Source organism: Coffea arabica, chromosome 5e (genome assembly GCF_036785885.1).
Source record: "Coffea arabica cultivar ET-39 chromosome 5e, Coffea Arabica ET-39 HiFi, whole genome shotgun sequence".
NCBI lineage: Eukaryota > Viridiplantae > Streptophyta > Magnoliopsida > Gentianales > Rubiaceae > Coffea > Coffea arabica.
Genome location: NC_092318.1, coordinates 44,543,874 through 44,566,113, shown reverse-complemented (window position 1 = coordinate 44,566,113; position 22,240 = coordinate 44,543,874). Strand labels below are relative to the sequence as shown.

General features: G+C 33.6%; 1 protein-coding gene, 1 long non-coding RNA gene and 4 other non-coding genes across 7 annotated transcripts; all 6 read right to left on the bottom strand.

The window, feature by feature from the left end:
- Positions 1-631: 631 nt before the first annotated feature.
- Positions 632-17,979, bottom strand: LOC113743671 (uncharacterized). 2 transcript variants are annotated; one of them, XR_003461159.2, is made up of 2 exons: positions 16,908-17,979; positions 632-1,705 (listed from the first exon to the last, which is right to left on the bottom strand). It is a non-coding gene; the product is annotated as an uncharacterized lncRNA (long non-coding RNA). The 2 variants fall into 2 exon arrangements; XR_003461158.2 differs by lacking the exon at positions 632-1,705 and adding an exon at positions 3,997-5,055.
- Positions 17,154-17,280, bottom strand: LOC113688678 (small nucleolar RNA snoR80). The gene has a single exon (XR_003448043.1). It is a non-coding gene; the product is annotated as a small nucleolar RNA snoR80 (small nucleolar RNA).
- On the bottom strand, positions 17,343-17,437 carry LOC113688670 (small nucleolar RNA Z152/R70/R12). Its single transcript, XR_003448035.1, has one exon. It is a non-coding gene; the product is annotated as a small nucleolar RNA Z152/R70/R12 (small nucleolar RNA).
- Positions 17,530-17,618, bottom strand: LOC113688669 (small nucleolar RNA R11/Z151). Its single transcript, XR_003448034.1, has one exon. It is a non-coding gene; the product is annotated as a small nucleolar RNA R11/Z151 (small nucleolar RNA).
- Positions 17,665-17,762, bottom strand: LOC113688668 (small nucleolar RNA Z157/R69/R10). Its single transcript, XR_003448033.1, has one exon. It is a non-coding gene; the product is annotated as a small nucleolar RNA Z157/R69/R10 (small nucleolar RNA).
- Positions 17,980-20,496: 2,517 nt separating the features above from the next.
- LOC113743511 (peroxidase 3-like) lies at positions 20,497-22,034 on the bottom strand. Its single transcript, XM_027271559.2, has 4 exons — positions 21,637-22,034; positions 21,358-21,555; positions 21,105-21,267; positions 20,497-21,036 (listed from the first exon to the last, which is right to left on the bottom strand). Exons 1-4 carry the CDS (start codon positions 21,844-21,846, stop codon positions 20,615-20,617), a joined length of 993 nt encoding a protein of 330 aa, XP_027127360.1. The 5' UTR covers positions 21,847-22,034; the 3' UTR covers positions 20,497-20,614.
- Positions 22,035-22,240: the final 206 nt, after the last annotated feature.

Here is a 22,240-nt window from a genome sequence, read left to right as displayed (position 1 = left end):
CGTTCACTGCAAGTATACAGGTCAACTAGTAGTTTAGGGTATATATCGGGTCGATCCCACAGGGAAGAGTGAACAATTACCGGTATTACTAAAGCTTTCCTATTATTTAGACTATCAATTAATGATAAGAAATTTAACCTACTGCACTTATACAAGAAATTAAGAAATAAAAGCTCCTTGGGTTGTGGTATCCCTAACTACTCATGCAAGTGTTATATTTGGATCATTGAATACTACATTTAGGCTAATTATGGTGTAATTTCCTTATGCATTTGAATCCTACTTTCGTAGTGAATCAATTATACTTATAACTAATCCATATCTATTCTCATGGTTATGAAATTAGCTACAAGTTCTTTTTTCATTGAAATTACATGAAATTAATCACTAAAAACCACATAGGTGCACCTCTACTTTCGTGAGTGTACTCCCTATGTTTAGCACTTCTTGAACTAATGTTAAATCTCAATTTTCATTGCAGAAATAACACCTTAGATAATCAGAATTAATGGTACCAGATTAATCATGATTTAAAGAGCCAAAGTGCTAAATAACTTGCTCAAATCATAGCAGTTAAATAGCCAAATAATAAGCACTAACAATCATAGAAAGTTCAACCAAACCCAAGGTATAAACTTTAAAGACACATAAATAACATAAAATCCAGAAATTACATATTAACTAAATTTGGAATCAAGTACAAACGATAAAGAATTGGAGAAGAGATAACCCTTGTCACATGAGCTTCAACTCCTCCTTCTTCATCTCAATCTTCATCCTAATCTAGCAATATACAAGAGTGGATGAACTAACTAGCTAAACTATACTACACAAAGGAAATGGAAGAACTACAATTCTGCACTTCAAGCTCTCTCCCCCGTATGATTCCCAATGTCCTCAGATCTCCCAAATGTCTCTGCATATAAGCTGATGAAAAGCTCCTCTCTAGTCCAAATTTGCTGCTCTAAGGATTCTCAAATCTGAAATTGTTAAGATAGTCAATAACAAATGTTTTTGACTTGAAAATAAGCCATCTTTATTGCTCTCTTGTCTTCTGAGGCATGTGCATCGAATTCTCTTGCAGATTGTAGCTGGAAAGTAGTTTGAACATAAGAGAATTGACTGAGCAAATTGCAGAATTGCGGCCAGAAAACGCGCCTACACAAAACGCGGTTACAAGTCACGTTTTGTGTACTCGCGTATTCACTTTGTCCTTACTTCAACTGCGATTTTCTCTATCATAAAGGCTGAACTGGCTTTTGTGGAAAACACCAAAGTTGTAGTCCTTTGAGTTAGCTTTCCAATGCTCTAAAAATCATCCAGATCGGAGCTTTGTAACCTGAGATATGACCAAAATACTAAAGACTGGTCAGAACTCTATTTTCCACTTTGGACAGCTGAGTTGAATTTCGGTATTTCAACTTTTGGACTATGAAAACGACTGAATTGGACTTTGATGTTTTCATACCAAATGTAGATCTCTTTCTTAGCTTTAAATTGGTGTAAAGATCACCTCAATCCGATCAGTGTAGCTCCAGATATAGTCAAAATACCAAAACGTGTCAGAGTTGTCAAACCTGACTTTTCTTGATTCAAATTGCATTTTTCCTTTTACACTTCATATTTTATTTTCACCACTTTAATCCATCTTCAATCATCCAAATATCTTCTCAATGCACTTCATTTGATGATTGAATCATGAAACCTACAAAATATGAAGTTTTTACCATAAAAATCCATAAAATGCAATGTTTAGCCACTTTAATATAAAATGTAGTTTTTTACCAAAACCTTAGTTATTTTACTTATAAAACTAAATAATTAAACCAAAATTAACTAGTAAAACACACTAAAAAATACGTAAAATATATTCTTATCAAATACCCCCACACTTGAACCATTGCTTGTCCTCAAGCAATAAGAAATACAAAACAACAATGATCCAAAAGTTGAAAATAAACATATGTAGCATTTGAACTTCATTTCCTCAAAACAAAGTAAATAACCATTATGCAATTATTCAATTAAGTTCAAGTACTCATAATATCAAGTAAAGGAGAGCCAATTATACCGTAATTATAACAAGTTTAATTCAATTTTTCATCCTTAACCAATTTCATACGCAAGTAACTCATATGGTCAATAATATGCTTCCTAAACTCATAATCATTTCTTATTCAAATTTAAAAAGGGATTTATTTATATAATATAGCTAAATATTATTTAAGTTGTGAAAGTATCTTTTTACGCGAGAATCGACATTTTTAGATGAAGATCATCGGTTACTTAACACTTCACATACTTAAGATGCTTTGCATACTCTTAATTCAAGTACCGTTTTACGCGAAAGTCGACATTTTTAGATGAAGACACCCGATTACTAAGTACAAGAATCATTGGAGTAGAACAAATCTTATTCCCTTTTTTTTTTCTTCAATTTTTCATTTTTCATTTTTTTCATTTTTTTTTATTTTTTAGTAAAGATAATAACATTCCCTTGAAAGCATAATCATGAGAAGAGTATTGCAATTATTGACCATATTTATCACTTAACTTATAAAATCAAATAAAGCGAAGAAATTTCATCAAATATGCAAAAAAATATTGGCATAATTTTCTCCATTTTAAAAGATATACTTTCCTACAAATGCAAAAATTATAATCAGATAATAGTCATTTCCAAGTTGAGTGAGAAAAGAAATTTCCAAATCACATATATTTATCTCAAATGTAGAAGAAATTTGAACTTCCAATGGTATGAAACTTGTTACCCCTTTGGGTAAAATTGAAAAAATTTGAAACTTTTTGGGGCAAGTTTGCAAATTTGGACAGGATTTAACACAAGTCCAATATTTACAACTAATAAGTCAATCACATACAATGTATATAATCTCAATTCTTCCCCCCACACTTAACATACACATTGTCCTCAATGTGTAAAAAGTAAAATCAAGATAAAGAAAAGCAATACTCCCCTATTATTGTGATTGAATATGAAGCTTCAAGGTACATTGTGCGCCTGTCTTCATCACTTCAAGAGTTCCATTTGATAACCATTAGTGATATAAACCTAAAAATGGAAAATGAGAAACAAAAGTGATAACAAAGGTTTAATAAAACTAAACGGCGATCCGTAACTTCAATCCTTTGTTTTGATGGTGTACCTATAGAAAATCCACAATAAGCCACTCAAGGTACAAGAAAATATACGAGGAAAAGAAAAGAACCAAAGATCCTGCATTTTTTCTTTTTTTTTTTTTTTTAAAAAAAATGTGCTCAGAAAACGTGGCTTAACAAAACGTGCCATAAAACTGCGTTTTTGAAGTCGCGTTTCCTTCACCAATCTTGCAGGATTGAAAACGCGGTTCTTTGAGAAAACGCGACTTGGAGGCGCGTTTTCTAAGCCGCGTTTTTAGTGAACAATTACCGGTATTACCAAAACTTCTCTATTATTTAGACTATCAATGAATTATAACAAATTTAACCTAATGAAATTATACAAAATAACAAATAAAAGCTCCATAGGTTGTAGTATCCCTAACTACTCATGCAAGTGTTATATTTGGATCATTGAGTACTACATCTAGGCTAATTATGGTGTAATTTCCTTATACATTTGAATCCTACTTTCGTAGTGAATCAATTATACTTATAACTAATCCATACCTATTCTCATGGTTATGAAATTAGCTACAAGTTCATTTCTTCAGTGAAATTACATGAAATGAATCACTAAAAATCACATAGGTGCACCTCTACTTTCGTGAGTGTACTCCCTATGTTTAGCACTTATTGAACTAATGTTAAATCTCAATTTTCATTGCAGAAATAACACTTTAGATAATCACAATTAATGGTACCAGATTAATCATGATTTAAAGAGCTAAAGTGCTAAATAACTTGCTCAAATCATAGCAATCAAATAACCAAATAATAAACATTAACAATCATAGAAAGTTCAACCAAACCCAAGGTATAAACTTTAAAGACACATAATGAACACAAAATCCAGAACTTGCATATTAACTAAATTTGGAATCAAGTACAAAAGATAAAGATTTGGAAGGAATACAACCCTTGTCACATGAGTTTTCTTCCTTGCCTTCTTCATCCTCCATCTTCTTCTTTATCTAGCTAATAACAAGAATCGATGAACTATACTACTCTATACTAAGCTAAACTAATACTAAGAGAATGGAAAAACTACATTTTTGCAGACTCCAAGCTTCTCTCGTATGTTCCTTCCAGACCTCCCTCTGATTGCTCTCTATATAAAACTGATATGAGGTGCCTTTCCACTGGTCCAAAATTTCTGCTATGATTCTCCAAATCTGAATTTGTTAAGGAAGTAAAAAATAATGGCTTTTGATTTGGAATAAGCCATGTTGTATGCTCTTTGTCTTCTGAAGCATGTGCACCGAATTCCCTTGCATCTTATAGCTGGAAAGTGGTATGAACACAGGAGAAATGGCTGAGTCAAATTGCAGAATTGCGGCCAGAAAACACGCCTACATAAAACGCGGTTACAAGTCACGTTTTGTGTGCTCGCGTATTCACTTTGTCCTTACTTCAACTGCGATTTTCTCTATCATAAAGGCTGAACTGGCTTTTGTGGAAAACACCAAAGTTGTAGCCCTTTGAGTTAGCTTTCCAATGCTCTAAAAATCATCCAGATCGGAGCTTTGTAGCCTGAGATATGACCAAAATACTAAAGACTGGTCAGAACTCTGTTTTCCACTTTGGACAGCTGAGTTGAATTTCGGTATTTCAACTTTTGGACTATGAAAACGGCTGAATTGGACTTTGATGTCTTCATACCAAATGTAGATCTCTTTCTTAGCTTTAAATTGGTGTAAAGATCACCTCAATCCGATCAGTGTAGCTCCAGATATAGTCAAAATACCAAAACGTGTCAGAGTTGTCAAACCTGACTTTTCTTGATTCAAATTGCATTTTTCCTTTTACACTTCATATTTTATTTTCACCACTTTAATCCATCTTCAATCATCCAAATATCTTCTCAATGCACTTCATTTGATGATTGAATCATTAAACCTACAAAATATGAAATTTTTATCATAAAAATCCATAAAATGCAATGTTTAGCCACTTTAATATAAAATGTAGTTTTTTTACCAAAACCTTAGTTATTTTACTTATAAAACTAAATAATTAAACCAAAATTAACTAGTAAAACACACTAAAAAATACGTAAAATATATTCTTATCAAATACCCCCACACTTGAACCATTGCTTGTCCTCAAGCAATAAGAAATACAAAACAACAATGATTCAAAATTTGAAAATAAACATATGTAACATTTGAACTTCATTTCCTCAAAACAAAGTAAATAACCATTATGCAATTATTCAATTAAGTTCAAGTACTCATAATATCAAGTAAAGGAGAGCCAATTATTCATGAGTACTTGAACTTAATTGAATAATTGCATAATGGTTATTTACTTTGTTTTGAGGAAATGAAGTTGAAATGCTACATATGTTTATTTTCAAATTTTGGATCATTGTTGGTTTGTATTTCTTATTGCTTGAGAACAAGCAATGGTTCAAGTGTTGGGGTATTTGATAAGAATATATTTTACGTATTTTTTAGTGTGTTTTACTAGTTAATTTTGGTTTAATTATTTAGTTTTATAAGTAAAATAACTAAGGTTTTGGTAAAAAAACTACATTTTATATTAAAGTGGCTAAACATTGCATTTTATGGATTTTTATGATAAAAATTTCATATTTTGTAGGTTTAATGATTCAATCATCAAATGAAGTGCATTGAGAAGATATTTGGATGATTGAAGATGGATTAAAGTGGTGAAAATAAAATATGAAGTGTAAAAGGAAAAATGCAATTTGAATCAAGAAAAGTCAGGTTTGACAACTCTGACACGTTTTGGTATTTTGACTATATCTGGAGCTACACTGATCGGATTGAGGTGATCTTTACACCAATTTAAAGCTAAGAAAGAGATCTACATTTGGTATGAAGACATCAAAGTCCAATTCAGCCGTTTTCATAGTCCAAAAGTTGAAATACCGAAATTCAACTCAGCTGTCCAAAGTGGAAAACAGAGTTCTGACCAGTCTTTAGTATTTTGGTCATATCTCAGGCTACAATGCTCCGATCTGGATGATTTTTAGAGCATTGTAAAGCTAACTCAAAGGGCTACAACTTTGGTGTTTTCCACAAAAGCCAGTTCAGCCTTTATGATAGAGAAAATCGCAGTTGAAGTAAGGACAAAGTGAATACGCGAGTACACAAAACGTGACTTGTAACCGCGTTTTATGTAGGCGCGTTTTCTGGCCGCAATTCTGCAATTTGACTCAGCCATTTCTCTTGTGTTCATACCACTTTCCAGCTATAAGATGCAAGGGAATTCGGTGCAAATGCTTCAGAAGACAAAGAGCATACAATATGGCTTATTCCAAGTCAAAAGCCATTATTTTTGACTTCCTTAACAAATTCAGATTTGGAGAATCATAGCAGAAATTTTGGACCAGTGGAAAGGCACCTCATATCAGTTTTTTATAGAGAGCAATCAGAGGGAGGTCTGGAAGGAACATACGAGAGAAGCTTGGAGTCTGCAAAAATGTAGTTTTTCCATTCTCTTAGTATTAGTTTAGCTTAGTATAGAGTAGTATAGTTCATCCATTCTTGTTATTAGCTAGATAAAGAAGAAGATGGAGGATGAAGAAGGTAAGGAAGAAAACTCATATGACAAGGGTTGTATTCCTTCCAAATCTTTATCTTTTGTACTTGATTCCAAATTTAGTTAATATGCAAGTTCTGGATTTTGTGTTCATTATGTGTCTTTAAAGTTTATACCTTGGGTTTGGTTGAACTTTCTATGATTGTTAATGTTTATTATTTGGTTATTTGATTGTTATGATTTGAGCAAGTTATTTAGCATTTTAGCTCTTTAAATCATGATTAATCTGGTACCATTAATTGTGATTATCTAAGTTGTTATTTCTGCAATGAAAATTGAGATTTAACATTAGTTCAATAAGTGCTAAACATAGGGAGTACACTCACGAAAGTAGAGGTGCACCTATGTGGTTTTTAGTGATTCATTTCATGTAATTTCACTGAAGAAATGAACTTGTAGCTAATTTCATAACCATGAGAATAGGTATGGATTAGTTATAAGTATAATTGATTCACTACGAAAGTAGGATTCAAATGCATAAGGAAATTACACCATAATTAGCCTAGATGTAGTACTCAATGATCCAAATATAACACTTGCATGAGTAGTTAGGGATACTATAACTTAAGGAGCTTTTATTTGTTATTTTGTATAATTTCAGTAGGTTAAATTTGTTATAATTCATTGATAGTCTAAATAATAGAGAAGTTTTAGTAATACCGGTAATTGTTCACTCTTCCCTGTGGGATCGACCCGATATATACCCTAAACTACTAGTTGATCTGTATACTTGCAGTGAACGGGTGTAATTCGATATTTTTTAGCTTGTTGGGATGTAATTCTGCACCTGCAGAACAGGAAACGCGCCCTTAAAACGCGACTTCAAGTCGCGTTTTGATGGCAGTCGCGTTTTCAAGCCTGGATCAAACTAAAAACGCGGCTTAGAAAACGCGCCTCCAAGTCGCGTTTTCTCAAAGAACCGTGTTTTCAATCCTGCAAGATTAGTGAAGGAAACGCGACTTAAAAAACGCAGCTTTATGGCACGTTTTGTTAAGCCACGTTTTCTGAGCACATTTTAAAAAAAAAAAAAAAATGCAGGATCTTTGGTTCTTTTCTTTTCCTCGTATATTTTCTTGTACCTTGAGTGGCTTATTGTGGATTTTCTATAGGTACACCATCAAAACAAAGGATTGAAGTTACGAATCGCCGTTTAGTTTTATTAAACCTTTGTTATCACTTTTGTTTCTCATTTTCCATTTTTAGATTTATATCACTAATGGTTATCAAATGGAACTCTTGAAGTGATGAAGACAGGCGCACAATGTACCTTGAAGCTTCATATTCAATCACAACAATAGGGGAGTATTGCTTTTCTTTATCTTGATTTTACTTTTTACACATTGAGGACAATGTGTATGTTAAGTGTGGGGGGAAGAATTGAGATTATATACATTGTATGTGATTGACTTATTAGTTGTAAATATTGGACTTGTGTTAAATCCTGTCCAAATTTGCAAACTTGCCCCAAAAAGTTTCAAATTTTTTCAATTTTACCCAAAGGGGTAACAAGTTTCATACCATTAGAAGTTCAAATTTCTTCTACATTTGAGATAAATATATGTGATTTGGAAATTTCTTTTCTCACTCAACTTGGAAATGACTATTATCTGATTATAATTTTTGCATTTGTAGAAAAGTATATCTTTTAAAGTGGAGAAAATTATGCCAATATTTTTTTTGCATATTTGATGAAATTTCTTCGCTTTATTTGATTTTATAAGTTAAGTGATAAATATGGTCAATAATTGCAATACTCTTCTCATGATTATGCTTTCAAGGGAATGTTATTATCTTTATTAAAAAATAAAAAAAATGAAAAAAATGAAAAAAATGAAAAATGAAAAAATGAAGAAAAAAAAAGAGAATAAGATTTGTTCTACTCCAATGATTCTTGTACTTAGTAACCGGGTGTTTTCATCTAAAAATGTCGACTTTCGCGTAAAACGGTACTTGAATTAAGAGTATGCAAAGTATCTTAAGTATGTGAAGTGTTAAGTAATCGGTGATCTTCATCTAAAAATGTCGATCCTCGCATAAAAAGATACTTTCACAACTTAAGTAATATTTAGCTATATTATATAAATAAATCCCTTTTTAAATTTGAATAAGAAATGATCATGAGTTTAGGAAGCATATTATTGACCATATGAGTTACTTGCGTATGAAATTGGTTAAGGATGAAAAATTGAATTAAACTTGTTATAATTACGGTATAATTGGCTCTCCTTTACTTGATATTATGAGTACTTGAACTTAATTGAATAATTGCATAATGGTTATTTACTTTGTTTTGAGGAAATGAAGTTCAAATGCTACATATGTTTATTTTCAAATTTTGGATCATTGTTGTTTTGTATTTCTTATTGCTTGAGGACAAGCAATGGTTCAAGTGTGGGGGTATTTGATAAGAATATATTTTACGTATTTTTTAGTGTGTTTTACTAGTTAATTTTGGTTTAATTATTTAGTTTTATAAGTAAAATAACTAAGGTTTTGGTAAAAAATTACATTTTATATTAAAGTGGCTAAACATTACATTTTATGGATTTTTATGGTAAAAACTTCATATTTTGTAGGTTTAATGATTCAATCATCAAATGAAGTGCATTGAGAAGATATTTGGATGATTGAAGATGGATTAAAGTGGTGAAAATAAAATATGAAGTGTAAAAGGAAAAATGCAATTTGAATCAAGAAAAGTCAGGTTTGACAACTCTGATACATTTTGGTATTTTGACTATATCTGGAGCTACACAGATCGGATCAAGGTGATCTTTATACCAATTTGAAGCTAAGAGATATATCTACATTTGGTATGAAGACATAAAAGTCCAATTCAGCCGTTTTCATAGTCCAAAAGTTGAAATACCGAAATTCAACTCAGCTGTCCAAAGTGGAAAACAGGGCTCTGACCAGTGTTTAGTATTTCGATCATATCTCAGGCTACAAAGCTCAGATTTGGATTATTCTTGAAGCATTGGAAAGCTAACTCAAAGGGCTACAACTTTTGTGTTTTCCACAAAAGCCAGTTCGGCCTTTATGATAGAGAAAATCGCAGATGAAGTAAGGCCAAAGTGAATACGCGAGTACACAAAACGTGACTTGTAACCGCGTTTTGTGTAGGCGCGTTTTCTGGCCGCAATTCTGCAATTTGCTCAGTCAATTCTCTTGTGTTCAAACTACTTTCCAACTACAATCTGCAAGAGAATTCGGTGCACATGCCTCAGAAGACAAGAGGGCAATAAAGATGGCTTATTTTCAAGTCAAAAACATTTGTTATTGACTATCTTAACAATTTCAGATTTGAGAATCCTTAGATCAACAAATTTGGACTAGAGAGGAGCTTTTCATCAGCTTATATGCAGAGACATTTGGGAGATCTAAAAAAATTTTCAGAGGATCATACGGGAGAATCTTGAAGAGTGCAGAAATGTAGTTCTTCCATTTTCTTAGTGTAGGATAGTTTAGCTAGTATAGTTCATCCACTCTTTTATATTGCTAGACTAGGATTAAGATAGAGATGAAGAAGGCAAGATGATGAGCTCAAGTGACATGGGTTACATTCCTTTCCAACTCTTTATCTTTTGTACTTGATTCCAAGTTTAGCTAATATACAAGTTTTGGATTTTATATTTAATATGTGTCTTTAAAGTTTATACCTTGGGTTTGGTTGAACTTTCTATGATTGTTAGTGCTTATTATTTGGCTATTTGACTGCTATGATTTGAGCAAATTATTTAGTACTTTGGCTCTTTAAATCATGATTAATCTGATACCATTAATTGTGATTATCTAAGGTGTTATTTCTGCAATGAAAATTGAGATTTAACATTAGTTCAAGAAGTGCTAAACATAGGGAGTACACTCACGAAAGTAGAGGTGCACCTATGTGATTTTTAGTGATTCATTTCATGTAATTTCACTGAAGAAATGAACTTGTAGCTAATTTCATAACCATGAGAATATGTATGGATTAGTTATAAGTATAATTGATTCACTACGAAAGTAGGATTCAAATGCATAAGGAAATTACACCATAATTAGCCTAGATGTAGTACTCAATGATCCAAATATAACACTTGCATGAGTAGTTAGGGATACTACAACCTAAGGAGCTTTTATTTCTTAATTTCTTGTATAAGTGCAGTAGGTTAAATTTCTTATCATTAATGGACTGTGTCAACCAGTAGCAAAAGCAAAAAAAATTTTTTGAAAAAAAAAACAGCACTGACACAACCCAGCAGTCAGTCAAAAGTTTTTTTTTTTTTAAATCGCACAGTCCGGCAGCAGCTGCAAAAAGTTAAAAAAAAAGCCACCTCCAAACAATTTGAGAACGAATCTGGGATCCCCCCTACGATCCCATTAAACCCAAATTCAGAACCCTCAAGTTCCTCAAACCCTTAAACTGAAGCGACAAAGGCCCAGTTAATAATTGCCCTCAAGATCAAGAACTTCCAGTTTATCCAGACCAGGAATTTCACCACTCAATTTGTTGAATGGCAGTGACAAGACCTGAAGTTCGGACAATTTGGACACGACAAGTGGCAATTTACCAGAAATTTTAACATTAGTATTTGAGCAAGCCCTTCTAATTCCAGACCCATACAGTGGAAATTGAGAAATTCTAGCACAAGAAACCGAGCCCGAATTACCTCCACCTCCGCCGCCGCCGCCGATATTTAAAGCCACTACGCAAGAAGTGGAGTCGCAAGCGACACCGGACCAGGAGCAGTGATCAGAAGCTTTGCTTGAATCCCAGCTGGAGAGCAGTCCAGAGGGGTCCATAACTAAGGCCTTGGACTCCAGGAGAGCTGATGCATCCGAATCCGAGCCAAAAATCGAATCTTTTTGAGGTAGAAAGCAGAGCCAGATGAGAATCAAAAGCTTCAAATGGCACCATTTAATGACAGAAGGACGACGACCCATTAGTGAAACCTCCTGACTTGATTAGACGGTAGTTTTCTTTTTTTTTTTGACTTTTTGCCGCTGCTACCGGGCTAACAGTCAATTTATTTTAAAAAAAAATTTTTTTTGATTGACTGTGAAGTGTGAACTGTGCCAATGCTGTTTAAAAAGTTTTTTTTTGCTTTTACTGCAGGATTGACACAGTCCGACAGTAATAATTTAATACTAAATCATTGTCAGAGCCATAAGTGTCCGATTTTTTTGACAATATTATGAATAATTAGTCCTACCGTGCCTTATCAATAAGACAGACTATTTCTTTTCTTTTTTTTTTATTTGTTGATGGGTCACTGTGCTACAAGTACAACAGCCAAGAATAATTTTTTAAAAATTGCCCCCAAGCCCATAATATATTAGCCGTTGGTACTAACGATTGATTTAGCCATTGATCAACAATTAGTCCAACTGCTACATTTTTTCTTTAAATTATTCTTGGTTGCCATGGTGACCAAGCACAACAACCCAATAAGAAATACCGCCATGCTGATAAGACACAACAAGCAATTTTTATTTTTTAAAATAATCTAAGAACTGCTATGCTTTTCGTCCCTTCATGTATATATATATATATAGATATATATATATTTTAAAAAAATAACCAGATCTCAACTCTTTTTTAGTCTTGCAAGGCTCACAATATGTGGATCCCACGTACTGTAAGACAGTCCACAAACTATTTAGCGGGCCATGTATGTGGTATTCTCCTACAGGTGGAGCTTTCTTCAATTAGACATAGCGGACCATTTGATTTATTTATTTTTTCAAAAGTGCCCAAACATGCCTGTTGTATTTAGTGCCCAAACATGCCTGTTAGACGGGAGGGATCAAAATGTAAATAAGTGCCCATCGTATCCATTAACCACGCGGTACCGCTTCTTGGCCGCGCTCAAAAAAGGTTCACCATTATTTACATTTTGGTCCTTACCACTAAAAACAATTGTATGACCACCTGTCTATCACAGCAGGCACTTTTTAAAATAAATAAATTAAATGAGACTAATTCCTTAGAATATAATGGTATTTAAACAAAAATTCCATCAACTATGATTCTAGCACAGACTTTTCTCCCTCCATGCCCGTCGTGCTAATAAGGCACAACTAGGGCTAATTACTTAGAATATTGACAAAAAAAAAAAAGAAAAGTCGAACACTTATTGTTTTGACAGAAATGTGATATCAATCCATTGGTGCCGGACTCCTAACACAATTTTTTTTTTTTTTTAAATATAACAGGCTGCCGAGCTGACAGAGCCCGACAACCAGTCTGCATCAGTTTGTTAGGACTGGCTCAAGAATTAGCAAACTAAAATTAGAACAAAATAGGCAGTATAACCGACCATATAATAATTAGGCGATAGATACCAGTCATATAATACTTAGGCGGTAAAACCGACCATATAAAAGGGTTGTGGCAACTCAATAAAAACAAATAACAAAGCAAAATAAAAAACACAGAAATTTACGTGGTTCGGTCAAATTGACCTACGTCCACGGACGGAGGAAGAGCAAATCTTTCACTATGAAGAAGATATACAAAATCCTTAGGAAAGTGGTTCTTAAACCCAAAAGACACCTAATACTAAAACACAAGAGAGTTCAAAAGATTTAATTAAACAAAAGATTTAATGACCCAAAGATCCAAATAACCCACTAATGCTCTCTTGGTTTAGTGTGCTTAACTCCATCATAAGAGCCCTTTATTTATAGGACACAAAAGAAGGCTTTCCTTAAACTTCTGCCGATGTGGAATAAGGGAAAACCTCCCTTATGCACTACCGATGTGGGACACGCCACATCAAAAAATCTCCACCTTGGCGTGTCCCCAATATCGATAATAATAAAATTGCTCCACATCGGTAATAACAAATTTGTTGATGTAGTGTGTCCCACATCGATAATGCATAAGGGAGTTTCTCCCTTATCCCACATCGGCAGAAGTTTAAGAAAAGCATTCCTTTGTTTCCTATAAATAAAAGACTCGTATGATGAAATTAAACGCACCGAACCAAGAGAGTATTAGTAGGTTATTTGGACTTTTGAGTCATTAAACCTTTTGTTTAGTTAAATCTTTTAAACTCTATTGTATTTTGGTATTAGGTGTCCTTTGGACTTAAAAACCACTTTTCTAAGACTTTTATATATCTTCTTCATAATGAAAGATTTGCTCCTTCTCCGCCCGTGAATGTAGGTTAATTTGACAAATGTAAATTTTTGTGTCTTTTATTTTGTTTTATTATTTATCTTTATTGAAAAAAAAACCTGACTCATATTCATAAGTCGACAAAAAAGGAAAAAAGGAAAAGGCTGGCGGAATCATATTCATTGGCTGGCGGACTCATATTCATGACTTGTTCTCTTCATCACCGATACAGAAATTAAGCAAATTTCACCAAAATGAGCAGCATGAAGATGTCGCTTTTTGAAATGAAAAAAAAAAAAAAAAAAAAGAAGCAGCACGTTAGACACACAAGTCTTTGTTTCAGTTTTTCCACACTTCCATTTTCATTATTTCTTTTTGGTCGCATGATAGAGGGGACTGACCTCAAGATTTATTTTTTCTTTTCTCCTGTTATGGGGAAAGGATGAAGTTTCCAACTCTCATCCATTAACACCCCATGCTGCTTCATATATATCAAGCTTTCATGTTTATGTTTATAAGAGAGGGAAGGCAAAATTAGAACATTAATCCATGATCAAGAATTTAAATGAACAAATCGGTTGTCAATAAAAAAAATGCTTTCTAAAAAGGGGGAAAAAAGAAAGAAAGAAAGAAAAGAAAACTTGCTTCAACTTAGAAGAAGAGAGTCAAAATTTTTATACTTTCAAGTTCTAATCAGGCTTGCAAAAAATAAGAAGAAAAGTACCATCCATTGAAACAGGATGAAATCTCTTGCATGACTACAATGAATACAAGCATGCATGCAACATGTTATCGACATTATTCATTCTTGTGAAAAATTTTCCCGCTGGCTTTTCATTTCCTAGATAGCTTGAAGTTGATTTGTAGTTTGCAAGTGATATATATATATATATACACACCAGTAATTGAATTGGTTGTACGGTAGATAAGCTTCATGATATGTCTCATTATTCCGTTCATGGTTCTTATAGATTCAAGATTAATGCGATCAAATTACCCTCTTTTTACGACTAACTTTGAAAAAGACTTCTTCATGGGACTCGTGTGATTCTAATTTATACTGCATAATAGTGGGCAGGAGATTGAAATCAGTTTACTCAAAGAAAATTTCATGAATTTCACCGTAACCCTGATTAAACTGAAACATCCATCTGAAATAACATGTCGGACTGAACTTTTTCGCTATCTAATTAAGTGCTCTCTTTTTTCTTTTTTTTTCCTTCTGGCTATATATTAAGAACTTAATTATAATGTAATATTTCTAAGTATATTAATTACTACTACTATATACTTATTGTGTTATATTTTGTAGCAAAGCAAAATGACTGTGAGGCTCTGGTGTATCTGCACGGGATAAGTCAGAGCTGAGAAGGCAGCAAGCAGAAGCAGAAGAAGGCAGTCAGGGAGTGATAAATCATAAATGATCATTAGCTGCTTAGCTGAAAATGGATGGCTTGTTTTAGCTGGTAAATTTCTTCACACGCCAGACTTGCTCCCCTTGGAAACTTAATTATCATACAGGTACCACTACTACTAGCTAGCTACTAGAGTAAATTTTCACCAGACTAGAGTCCGCTCCTGAACACACGTTTCTTGAGATTCCGCCAGCCTTTTCCTTTTTTGTCGACTTATGAATATGAGTCAAGACTTTTTTCTTTTTTTTACTTGTTGCAAGTGGACTGCCGGGCTCGACTTATGAATGAGTCAGGTTTTTTTTTACTTGTTGCAGGTGGGCTGCCGGGCTGACATCTTTTAAAAAAAAAAAAATTGTGTCAGGAGATTAATACCACATTTCTGTCAGAACCCTAAGTGTTCAACTTTTCTTTTTTTTGTCAATATTCTAAGTAATTAGCCCCCATAGTCAAACCATTTCCCTTGTCTCTCTTTTTTCACAAATCCTTGTACTACCTTGCATTCGTTACACTTCGTATATACAAAGTCATGAAAGAGAAGAGAAGGGAAATTTCACAGCCCCGTTCTTCTCTCAAACAAGAACACACTCGTGATGAATATTGTTAAATCCAGCCCAGGCCCCCATGCTCTTCCAAACTTGAACAAAGAAAAAAATCCAAAATATTTCCAACCACACTAATTTTTCACTTCAAGGTTCTGTAAAACGTCAGCAATTAACTACCACATGCCTGCTGGCACCACCGCAGTTGTCAGAGGCCGGGGCCATCCATAGCAGCCAGCAGCGAGACTACTACTAATGGGAGCTTTCACTTCTTTGACACCGAAAACAACAGCTATTCGTTGCATTCGCAGCTTGGTGGGTCGTACAAGGAATGCCAATTTTCAACTGAGTCGAGGGGTATTTCGATGTTGAAAAGGCATAGTAACAGAAGAGGGTCCTCTACAGTTTACAATGTAGAGGGAGAAGGGATGGTGGATTTGGAAAGTAGTGAATTGGAGCTCAAAGTGCATACCAATAGAGCCAAGAAAAGAGTGATTTGTCATCTGAAATTGAGTGTCGTCGGGAGCAATAACGACGTCGGTGGTGATCAATGTAATATTATCGAATTCAAGTTAATAATGTTGAGCCGAATAACACAAGTTATAATAAAAATATGATACATGCTCCAGAATTCATTCTCACATTATTTTAAGTGAAACTTTAGTACTAGTGCAATTAGAGAACCAATCAAGCCAAACTTTCCTTGAGCCAAAACCAGCATCTTTCCATTTTCCAGATAACTAGGCACAAATATAACCATGTCATAACAACAAAGGCCGAGTAATACACAAGACACAAGCCACAAAATTCCATTCCGCATCGTAGCTCAAACTCTAGCACTACAACAATATCGAGAACCTAAAACATATCCCAAGTCAAATATACCCTTTACGATTGACAAGGATATGGGTAGATTCTGATATATACCACGGTCCACATAAACTAAACTACATAGAAATGAGAAGCTTTCCAGAAACAAAGCATCAGACTGAACCTAAAATACTACTTTGTATTAATTTAAACAAGTGAAACTACACAAGAATTCCCACAAATGAGAAATTGAATACAACAAACAGCCAATAAGTATGCATCCCACCACAAATTTAAACAGGAAAGCCTTACCTGTAGACTCCACGGTGCTACAGATCCCACCAACTGCAACCGGGGTGAAGATTGATCCGCAGCATATACCCTGTCTCCCTCCTCCCATGTCCAAATACTGTGCCAACAATTCCATCCAAACAAAATTGAAGATTGATTCTAAAAGTTCCCCAAAGCTTTTCAACTTTTCTCACAATTTTTAGATTCCTGTGAAGATTAAGCAAAGAAATGCAGCAGTATCAAATGAAGGAAAAAACTAGAGCTAAAAAATATAAGTGGCGTTTCCAGGATCTAATGGCATTACAAAAGTTATCCATCAATCAGGATAACCACAATTGATATTGCGCCCGAGCCATTATACCAAGAGGAACCAGATTTATCCCCCAGAATTGGTAATGGACGCCATTTTTCTACTCCTAAACTACCAAAACAAATTATAATTGAAAGAAAAAAAATGATGCTCAGTGGAAGGAGAAGTCATTAGATAAATGGGCTCACGGATACTTCCACTGCCCTAAAACACCATATGGTGCTCATCTCATCACAGCATCATTATCCAATAAGAAAGAAAAAAAACCAATATTAAATTAAAAAAATGATCTTATAATAAAAGCAATGCAACCAAACAAAAAACTTAAAACGAGGGCTTCAGTGTGTGTAACAATGAGATCACTGATTAAGAATAATCTCACAGAAATCCGCTAAGATAATTAAAATTTTCATCCTAAGCCCACTAGAAAAAATTTGAAAAAAAAAAAGATTTATCAAGAAATTAAATTAATGTGCTCAGACAGCCAAGGGTTTCTCTTCAAAACTGGGGCTTGAAATCCCAGATCAGAAACTCTAGTCCAGCAAAATACTCATCACCGCACACAAAAGCTGGAAAAGTAACATGAAACGAAGGTATCTACAAAGATGAAAGTAAATAAAAATTGAAAACAAAAACCCAGAAAAAAAACCAAAAAAAAAATTATGAGCTGGGATTGGAGAGGGAATACAGGAATCAATGAAGAGCTGGGCAGAGGAGATGGGGTATATAAAGAAAGAGAGCGATGTTCTCTATGCGATGCAGCTAGGGTTTATGGAGGGTTGTGATGGGATTTATCTATTGGGTTTCTTATGGGCTGAAATGTTCATGGGTTGGAAAATAATATATGGGCCATTCTAATCGAAGTAATGTTTCTTTAAGTGGGCTTTGAATAATTTCAGGGAGTGTTTACTTGTGATTGGGTCTTTGTCTTTTTCTTTGGTTTTTTTTTTTTCCAAAATAATTTGCACATTTTGGAATCTGATTTCATGGAAATGAGAAAATAATTGCTGCCATATATCGAGTTTGTAGATTTTTATTGTAACGTCTATGTTTGGATGGGAGTGTTTTTTAAAAATTACTATTTCAAATACAATAAAAATTTTTAAAAAGTACTCTAAAAGGTAATCTAAAAATTAGTTTAAATTTTTTTAAAATTTTAAAAAATATCTCAAAATATATTCTAGAAACTCTTCTACTCTTAATTATTTCAAAATATTTTCTGAAAATATTTCAAAATATAATCTAAAAACTCTGTTACAGCAAAATTTTTAAAAATACCCCAAAAAACAGCTAATCCAGACGGATTCAGTTTGGAGTTAGTAATACAGAGGCTTTATTGAAAAGCCATTATTAGTGGACTGAGTCAAAGAATGGGGAAGTGAAAATTTCAAGTCAAATTTGATCCTTTTTCTTTTTTTGGGTCCACTTTTGAATCTTCAACTCAACTTTGATCCTTTTTTTTTGGGTCCACTTTTTGCGTCTTCGATTTAGAAATTTGAAGTTTGAAAATTCCATATACTACTATTTTTGTGTGAGTGTTTTGCTCCCAAAAGAAAGTAGTGTATTGGAATTGATTTTGACTTTCTTGTCATTACCATTATTGGGGGATTGGACTTCTAAATTTACTGGAATTAATCTCCACCGACAAGCAACCATTGCTTTTTTTTTTTTTGTATAATAACAAAACACGCTAGTGATTGAAGATGTTTGATCACGCTTTTTAAACTTAATGATTAGTTGGGAATTGTACCATCCTCAAAGAACTCGAGATACTATCATCCACAATACAATACGATGAGACATAACAATTAGTTCATTCAAGTGATTTCAAAGAAAACAGTACTCAAAAAATGGCACAAAAAAAAAAAATGCAAACACGACTAGATTTCGAGCTAAAAGCTCAAGCGCCTTCATGGTATCACACGTGTGGAGCATTTTGAGATCATTTAAAAGTTCATAAAATTTTTATTTAGTCAAAATTAAGAGGTATACCCTCTTTATCATGTATTTTTTGAAATTTTTTTAATAAATAGGTCGGATCAACGTTTAACCCCTACCATTTCTAAATCTTTTTTTTTTAATTTAAAAAAGCCATTGCTAATGCGAGATTGGAATTCTCCTAATTTTGTTTGCATAACAATTGAAAACCCCCCACCGAAAAAAAAAAATTGATTGGGAAATCTTCATATTTCTGTTGTATATGGTTTGAGATAGCATTGACAAATTTCAACATTTTTAATGTTGAAAACCTAGAACCTGTAAACTGTAAAAAAAAAATTTCACAAGCTCGAATTGAAAAATGGCTAATGGATAAAAGAGCATGTATATTTACCAAATCAAAGAAACCCAAAATTTACTAGTTACGCAATACTCTCAAATCTAGCTTAAGTACCCTTTCTTTTAATGTGGTAATCCTATCCAATTAGTAAATTACTAACTCCAAAAGACAATTTGGACATAGATATATGGAATTGATAGCGTGACCACTGGCCAACATCTTCATTTTTCAGGAAATGAGGTATTTTATACGATTTAGTGTTAATAATGGAACTAATTATTTGATGAAATGGATAGAACAACATAAATTTCAATGGTAGCTTGCATATGTTGACTTTTTTTCTTTTTTTTTTTTCGAGTAACATGCACATTTTTTTAGCGTAAGTGAAAAGGTTCGAATCCAAAATCTCTTACCTACACTTTGTGGCCTGGACAACCTAATCCACTTCTCTCCCGAGTAACATGTACATGTTGATTCTTAGTTTAAGTACTTCTTATATTTTACCTAGAGACCATAATTAAACGTAAATTATAACTTATAACGGATATATGTTGTTTGACACTTCTTTTTTTTTTCCACCACCAAAAACTTTTAAAAGGGAATTTAGTTAGGGGCATAAATAAGTCTAATCAAGTTGGATTCTCAATGGCCAAGTTTGTTTGTAAGAACATGACATTGTGCTCTAGCTTCGTTTGTTTACTTATCGAATTGAATTCAAATAAGCTTTTTTTTTTTAGTCGTGTTTGAGTAATTTAAAATTTAAAATATAAATATCAAATATTATGCTAACTGAGTCGAATTTGAAATTTTATCCAACACGAAATGTTATTCCTATTTGGTACAGTCCTTTGGTGAACAAAACTTGAATAAGTTCTAATTAGATTCAACCTGATTCGAGTATTGAATAGTTGGATTTGCTTCTCGACATAATCTCAAATGGAATATTGTTACATTTTTTGGTTATAACTTCTATAATTTGCATGTCTTGTCTTTCATCATTTCAAATCAGGCGACAATGTCTGTGACACAAAACAATTTGGCTATCAAATAAAGATAGCTTCCACATTCATAGTACACGTATGAGTTATGACTTACATTAACGAAATGCAATTATCAAATCTTAAAACAAAAGCAAGGCTTTTAACTATTGACAAATGCACAATGTTTCCTAATTTCACCGGAAGATCCTGTCTTTACTTCAATCCTTCCCATCTTCTCCATAGACAAAGCAAACTCCTGATAAAAATTCAGCAATGAACCCTGAAGAAGTTCGTTAATATATGAGAGTGTAGTCGAACTTGTTATCAAGGCTGCATCAGATTGGAATAGGCCTCTTCTCTTGAGTAGAAGTGTGTAGTAACTAAGATCAAATGTCCTAAAACTTCCTGGATCCATTTCAACTATCGTCGTTGCGTCGTTGATGGTTTTGCACTTTTTTGCTTTCAGATTTGCTGCATATTCACTGTCCAGAGATGGATCTTGATTACCAAGAATTCCAGAGAAATTGTACAGACGGTTTGAAAGTGCCGGAAAACAATGGGCAATTCCAATCGTATGAGCCCCTAAAGAAGACAAGAAATGTAAGAAATTTGTTGATATTAATGAATCATGTCGTAGTTTAGTAAATAACCTGATAACAATACCAGATCCTTTAAATCTAGACCCTTGTTGGCAAAGGATGTTTGGAGTTGAGTGAAATTGAAAAATGGCGCTGGAATGTTTGTTAAGGCCTCAGAAGCACTTGATATTTGCCCATCCCTTCGACCAGTTGGAACCCTCCAAAAAGGACCTCCCTATCATGCCAAGATCACAAGATTAATCGATCGCGAAAAATTTCAGACGTCTAAGTTGGTCTAATTTAGTTACTGAAATCATGAACTTACTGTAACTACAATGGAATCTCTTGCAACCAGTGTTATGATATCTGCACAAGAAACAACTCCTGGACATTCAGCTTCTACTAGGCTCTTCACTCTGTCAATGAAGTCGAAGCCTCGTACAGTTTGGTTGGGAACAGCAATTTTCTCTGTCTGATTTCCTGAACTGGATGTGAAATTCAGAAGAATAGATGCATCACAGCCCTGTGGAAGCAACAAAACATTCATAAACATGAGTACAGATATGCAAATTTGCAACAGCGTAGGGATTTTTTTGATACTTACTCTGACAAAGCAGTCATGGAAATGCATTCTTATCAACGTTGCTGCAAGAGATGGAGCATTTGGAATATGCTCATGGACATAATCTTGTACAATCTCTTCTGCTTTGGGACATGTTTTAGCATAGAAATTCAGCTGCAAATCAGCCTGAGAAGAATTTATGGCTCCAAGAATAGCCAAAATTACAAGCCAGAAGTAGCCAAAAGTGTACATTTTGTTACTCTGGAACAACAATAGTCTGTACTAATGTTGGTTTGCAATCACCAACTCCAAATGGAATCAAACTTATAGGCACTCAATTGTCAAAAATAGGGACACATCACATAAGATTCTTTCTCTTGCCTGACAAACATGTGCTTCAAGTCCCTCTTTCAAAGTTTTTTTACCATATTATCAGGAACTAAGAATAGTATTTTAAAAATGATTAGTTAGAACTGTCCCTGGCTGTATTCATGAGTAAGATTTATATGTCATAATCAAGTAGAACCCGCCTTTCCTCTGGGTGTCGCTATTTGTAAACTGCTTTCTCGCGGTTCAAGCAAAAAAAGTACAAATGAAAGTAAATATCCATTACGTTGCTGTCAAATTTTCATCCGGTGTAAGTATA